The following is a 6,676-nucleotide window of genomic DNA, read 5'->3' on the forward strand; positions in this document are numbered from 1 at the left end:
CCCAAAGTCAGAAACTGATAAATGCCTTACAACCATAGACGACAGACCTTTTTTATGTATTTGGTGTAGTCTGAAATCGTGTCAAAAAGCAATATTTGGCTATCTTGGCTCAATTGTTGAGTGTCAATAAAACAATTATGATCCCAAAGGCATTCATTAGGGTTAGTGTTGCTGCTGAAGATAAGAACAAAATGACAACCAAGCAGAAAAAGGCATCTTCATACACTGCATGTTATTGAGTGACTATCACTATTTCTTTTTAATATTTATACTTATAGTGCAAAACATGCCATGTTAGGGTCCTTGTTTGTACATAGTGTTACCTGAAGATGTGATCTAATTAAATTTGAAAGACTGAAATGTCTTCGAAATGGTCATTGTAAGTTAAAAGCATTAATATTAATTTATACAGTACAATCACTTAATTGTGCAATACAAAACTGGACCTTTGGCAACAGAAAAGGCAGAGGAGGAACATGAGCACAGTTATGTGTCAGTGAGCTATACAAATAAAAACAAAAATGGCACGAAAAATAGCAAACTTGGTTCCTTCAAAATTGGATACAAAGATTCATACAAATGAGGTTAAAAAAGGGGTTTGTCTCTCTACATTGGCAAGTGTTTCTTCTGATTGCTCTTTATTTGCCCAGAGCTTTGTCCAAGTTGGTCTTGATAGCATCCAGGAAGTCCGATGTGTTGACATAATGTTCATTCAACTTGCAGCTGCGAGATCACAGTGCAGGGGTTACATTTGTAATAAATTATAAAATATGTCCTCATGTTAAAACATAATTTTTTTCCAAAAAATAGACCATGACTGAGGGATCTAAAAATGTAAACTCACTTGGCCAAGCCATGGATGCAGCCTGCAAGGTCCTTGGTCATCACCCCATTTTCCACTGTTGCCACACAGACTTGTTCCAACGTCTGGGAAAACCTGGAGAGCGACAATGCAGAGTGACAAATCATTACGCTGCAAGATTACGTAAACATATGCCACATGAGTAAATGACATTGAACCATCAGATAACAGACTTCATCAAATCAGGATTTCCGTCCAGTTTGCCTCTGTGCTCCAGTCCTTTGGTCCAAGCAAAGATGCTCGCGATTGGGTTGGTACTGGTTGGTTTTCCCTACAAAGCAAGGACAGTTAAGGTTAGTTACAGAAACTTCCACATGTCTTGTGGTTGCTTTGCATTCAGGTCCATTGATGCTACTTTGGATGGAGACATTAGTATCTCTGCCTCTTCTACCATGGATTTATGGAATACATTTCCTGAGTAAAAAATGTGTAAAATGGAGAGAGACTAGTCTGTTTGATTCTGAAGGATTTGCAGCATAACTTGGGATTAACTATGTCATGTAAAAATGACATGGATCACTGACAAAAAAAATGTCTGCTTTCAACCTCTGCTGAATATATCACATAATGACATAATGTTGAATACATTTAGCCGGTTGCCTGTGGTAATAATAAAAAACCCCACCTAAAAAAAGTGATCTAGAAATGACAAATGCTGTGTTTAGTCGTTTATAGGGTGAAACCTGTGAACTGCAATTTAGTATAATTTGGTTCTAAAATTCAACAATTATTTTTTACATACACAATTAAACATTTAATTATGCTCCTTTTTACACTAAGCTTAAACTGAGTGAAATCGCAATGACTCTGTTAACACTCACAGTTGATTAACGGTTGCACTCCACCGGCTTCAAACATTTAGAGAATGTTTGTAATGTAATGTAAGTGGAGAATCACAAGTTCAACTACACCAAGTCTCAGCCAGAAGTGTGGCCTGGTGGCTCTTACCCTCTGGTGTTCACGGTAGTGCCTGGTGACGGTGCCATGGGCAGCCTCGGCCTCGATAGTCTTTCCGTCAGGGCACACTAGCACTGATGTCATGAGACCTAGAGAACCAAAACCTGGACACAACACACAGACAAACCTCGCATCACACAGAAATCCAAATTCACAAAAATAAGCCCACACACAAAACATGGCAAGAAGCTCAGATGTAAATAATATGCCATTGTGACCGTGTGGCCTTTGCTGAGCAAGCAGGGCAATCCAACAACTGCCTACCCATTATCAAATTGAAGTGCACTAACCCTGAGCCAGAATGTCTGACTGCACATCTCCATCGTAATTCTTGCAGGCCCAAACAAATCCTCCAGAAGACTTCAGGACCTGGGCCACCATGTCGTCAATGAGACGGTGCTCATACCAGATCTTCAGCTTGTCAAACTCTGGTTTGTACTTCCTGAAAAAGACAAAATAATGAAATGTCCATGTCTCCTTAACAGTGTCCTGACCATTGTACATTGTTTATCTGATTTCACCACGTGACATTCTGCTCAAGAGTCTATTCCTTGAGCAATGTAATGAAACAATCCAGTACATCAAGTCTGAATCCTCATCTGTTCAGTATCTTACCTCTCGAAGATGTCCTGGAAAATGTCTTTGAAGCGCCCATCGTAGGCCTTGAGGATGGTGTTCTTGGTGCTCATGTACAGAGGCCACCTTTTCCGGATGGCATACTGAAAACAGCTGTGCGCAAATCCACTGATGGACTGTGCAAAGAAATTAAATTAATATGGTCCAGATTTCAAAGCTATAGTTTAGCTTTTTGACATTAATAAACATCCGTTACATTCAAGCCATTTCCAAATGAGTTGCTACAAAGCTAATTAAGACTATCAGCTCCTCAAAACACTCTCTGTATTTCTATGTTCAGAAGATTGTGTCTTCCGGTGACTTTCCCCAGAATCCATCATGTTTTTTTAATTCTCCGTGTATTCTTTGGCTACTAGCAACTGTGTGGTGGAGGGGTAGGGGTAGGGGCGCGTGCGCGATCATGTAAAAGCAGTTACAAATCGGGCCGATAATCGGCCATTGGGCAGTCTGGCGAGGTCAGTGACTGTTCGGTGTGTTCCGTGCCGTCGTCTGTTGGAGTAGCTATCGGCCTTCATTTTCGCTGACCTGACATGCTCAGTCGGAGACAGGGCAGTTGGGACTCACCCGGAAATGGCAAGCGGGATGAGCGTGACTAGAGCCTCTCAAAATCTGACAAAAATCTTTTAAAGTGACCTTTGTCGATCTGAAATGAAGACAGATTCAGCAACTGCATGGCCTATTTCTTGCTTAAAATGTTTTCAAAAACACGTTTCGGTGAACAATTTTAGTACAATATGAGATCGTAATCTGAATGAGTTGCCAGTAATGGCCGTTCGAAAAATCCAAAATCCGGAAGCAGCAGCCAGATCCATGTGACGCGTTCGTCCAATCAGCTGCCGGTTTTCATTTTTTGGGCGACAATACAGATAAGCGCCGCCTGCTGTTATGGAGACGTATTACGTCTCGTCACTTTGGTGTGTTCCAAGGCACTTTTTTGACCAACTCGGGGAGACTGATCAGTCCAACTGCCTTTTCTGCCGAGGGTCGGCCGTCTGGTTGGTGTGTAACTGCCTTAAGGCTTGTATCATGTGGACGCACCGACAGTGTTGTTGTCATTACTTAGAATTCCTCATGGGGGAGACAGAAACTACACACTATAGCTTTAAACAGAAGCAATCACATCACAGAACATTACATCAAAACGTTTGTATCTAATTTCATGTAAATAAATGTAAAAACAAACTGTTTCTTACCTCGTCAGTGTTGTACATTCCCAACCCACAGCCCCCTGCCTTAAAGTCATACACCTCCCACTCCTTCTGCTTGCTTCCATCGGCTGGGGCAAACACAATCTTGAACTTGCCAGGCTGGTCAATTACAAAGTCTGTGGCCCTGTACTGTGAGATCAAACAGCAAGCCTGAGCTGTCAGATTGCTCCTCCGTCAGTTTGGATGCATCTTTGTTAAGAGAAAAACACACATTTCGCGTTTCTTACCTGATCGCCAAAAGCATGTCTGCCGATTGTCATGGCTTTTGTCCAACCGGGAACAAGACGAGGGATGTTTTTACAAAGGATTGGCTCACGGAAAACGGTGCCACCCAAGATGTTCCTGATGGTTCCATTAGGACTCTTCCACATCTTCTTTAGCTTAAACTCTGAAAAAGAAAAGTATACGTGCTGTAAGCTTTTTCCATTTGAAGACTCAAAGCAAGGCTCAAGAACAGTTAAGAAACTCATAAAAGATCCAAAAAGAAAAGTACCATTACATGTATTCTTATGAAAATACGCACACACATACAGCTGATTTTATTACTAATGCAGCTATTGGTTGAAAAATGAAATATTTTGTATTTCTAAACATTTTACAATGATAGAAATTGTCTGATTTGCTGTATAAATTCTACACAAAGCTAGAATAGTACAGATAGCACAGTTAGCGTATAATAAGGCCTTGTCAAACTTACCCTCAACTCGGGCCTCATCGGGGGTGATGGTGGCACACTTGACAGCCACATTGTATTTATTAGTCGCGAGAGCAGAGTCGATGGTGACCTGGTCATCTGTCTGGTCACGGTAAGGCAGACCCAGGTCAAAGTACTTCAGCTCAACATCAACATTGGGCAGGATGAGCTGACATGACATGTACAAGATGTGGATGTGTTATTTGTATGAGGACAACACTGCACAGAAAACACACACACACACACACACACACACACACACACACACACACACACACACACACACACAGTTTCTGATGACTATAATAACCCATTTTAATGCTGAATACAAACATCCTCAAATTTGCTCATAAGGTGATCTACAGTTTCTTTATACAGTGAAAGTCTAAATCACTTTACGACTCTGTTCGATTTACCCTCTCTTTGATGAACTCCCATATGATTCGAGTCATCTCATCTCCGTCCATCTCCACCACTGGCTTGTCCACCTTGATGCGCTTTGTGGCATCTGAAAAGTTAACAGTTACATCAGCTCTCATGTTTTACAGTGTTGTTTACAGCTGCAGGGGAATGATACTGAAACATGTTCAGGAGAAACAAAAAGATTTTTTGCACAGTCGAGGCTGCTGCATTCACTTAACATTCATTTAGCCAGAGGGTCATTTTCACGCAGTCATTATTTGCATGTTTTCATTGCTTCAGACGGAATTCACTTGTATTTACACTTCTTGTTTATTGAATTCATTCTGGCTTTGTGTGCGACTGTCCCTGCAATTTGGGAAGGAGTCTTTAAACTCACATCCCTGTGGGAAAGCTCATCCACAAGTCGAGAATATCTCTAAAATAACTCCCTTTAATGTAGTACCCATCTCACCTGTGAAACCTTTCTAAACCACCAGAGAACAAACTGATGACACAACACACCAGCATTTGATTTTATATCCCTTTGCTTACGCAGGGTTCATTCTTACTGTGAAACTCTGCCTGACACTGTGGCCTTGGGATTATATGAGTACGTTGATGGCAGTAATTACATGTCCAGCCCTTTTTGTACCTGACACACACGTGGACTCACATGCCGAGATAGGCTGGCACCAACTGCTATTATAGACTTTACTAAACTAATTTATCTTCCATTCTTCAATTTATTTTTCAGTTTTCACCATGATACAGCTTTGTGTAGCTTCCTTACAAACACCTTACGGTTTTCTATTACATTGTTTTAACCTTCTTTTCTGGGTTTTCGATACTAGTGCTAAATGAATAGTTTTGGACTGTGGACTGTATTTACTCTGTTCAGGATCTTTTATAGATGATCTAGTGATGGCTAGTTGCCAATCAGCAAAAGGGTTTCAACACTGACGCCTAATCTTTCATAAAACACTCACCCTGTCCATAATGTATCTTACACAGCCAGGTGGCCACACTAATGTTGTCAACTTCGCTGAAAATGCGCACTAATAGGCTAATACATTTTGATTCGTATTGTTGTGGTTTTAGCCGACGGCTGACTTACAGTTCCTCTGTTGCAGCCTATGATGGCAGACGGCGACCGGTGAGAGCACTGCGGGGTTTTGCGTCAGAACAGCAGCTGTACTTCTCGACACGGCCGTCAGAGCTTTTAGGTAACCCGCCATGTTTACTAGGAACTACCACCTCACTGACAAGACCCTTTTTTCTTATGAATGAGCAACAGACAGGTAGAGCCCGGTAAACTGGTGACGCAGGAAGTACTGTAGGCGTCAGTGAACACCTTCAGCTTGGACATAGCATGCTTTCCTATGATTGGCCAGCAAAACCGGCTCCGGGCCAATCACAATGAAGTATGCTCGTTGAGTAGCCAATGTTCAGGTCAGTGTGTTTCAAGTTCAAGTTTAGTTTAGCTTAGTTTAGTTTATTAGTTTATAATGTCTTGGACAGTCCCCCTTAAGTAACTGTACAGTAAAAGGAGCAACTTTAGCCTCTAGGCTACAGCTAATTTCCAGCTGTAGCCTAATCCCAGGCCAGCTGACAATAGCATCCTAAAATACAATGGTTAACAAATTAAAATAAATTACATTACATCTATAATGACAGCAGGCCTAAGCAAAAAGGATTAAGACATACAAAGAAGTGACACACAAACAAGCACAAACAAGCAAGCACAGATGACGGCAAAGGCATTAAAGTAGTCCATGCATTAAAGACAATATAAAGGAGTCAAGAGAAAGGAGAATAGTCCCAGAGGCCACATTGAAAGCTCATACAAGACATAACATGGAGGCAGGCAGCAGAGATGGAACGGCAGCAACAATGACTATGTCACATCAAACACACATC

The 6,676-nt window shown here is 41.4% G+C and overlaps 1 protein-coding gene across 1 annotated transcript; it reads right to left on the reverse strand.

Moving 5' to 3' along the window:
* Positions 1-204: 204 nt before the first annotated feature.
* Positions 205-6,101, reverse strand: LOC116060461 (isocitrate dehydrogenase [NADP], mitochondrial-like). The gene is made up of 11 exons (XM_031314026.2): positions 5,874-6,101; positions 4,774-4,865; positions 4,361-4,526; positions 3,891-4,051; positions 3,649-3,792; positions 2,435-2,571; positions 2,110-2,261; positions 1,811-1,923; positions 1,036-1,133; positions 845-937; positions 205-723 (listed from the first exon to the last, which is right to left on the reverse strand). Exons 1-11 carry the CDS (start codon positions 5,992-5,994, stop codon positions 639-641), a joined length of 1,362 nt encoding a protein of 453 aa, XP_031169886.1. The 5' UTR covers positions 5,995-6,101; the 3' UTR covers positions 205-638.
* Between the last annotated feature and the right edge of the window lie 575 nt (positions 6,102-6,676).

The sequence above is a fragment of the Sander lucioperca genome, chromosome 3 (genome assembly GCF_008315115.2).
Source record: "Sander lucioperca isolate FBNREF2018 chromosome 3, SLUC_FBN_1.2, whole genome shotgun sequence".
NCBI lineage: Eukaryota > Metazoa > Chordata > Actinopteri > Perciformes > Percidae > Sander > Sander lucioperca.

Coding starts and splice junctions, on each gene's coding strand:
- LOC116060461 (XM_031314026.2), bottom strand. CDS start 5,994: ATGGCGGGTTACCTAAAAGCTCTGACGGCCGTGTCGAGAAGTACAGCT. Junction 4,866..5,873: donor TAGGCTGCAACAGAGGAACT/GTAAGTCAGCCG, acceptor TTAACTTTTCAG/ATGCCACAAAGCGCATCAAG. Junction 4,527..4,773: donor GGGAGTTCATCAAAGAGAGG/GTAAATCGAACA, acceptor ATGTCATGTCAG/CTCATCCTGCCCAATGTTGA.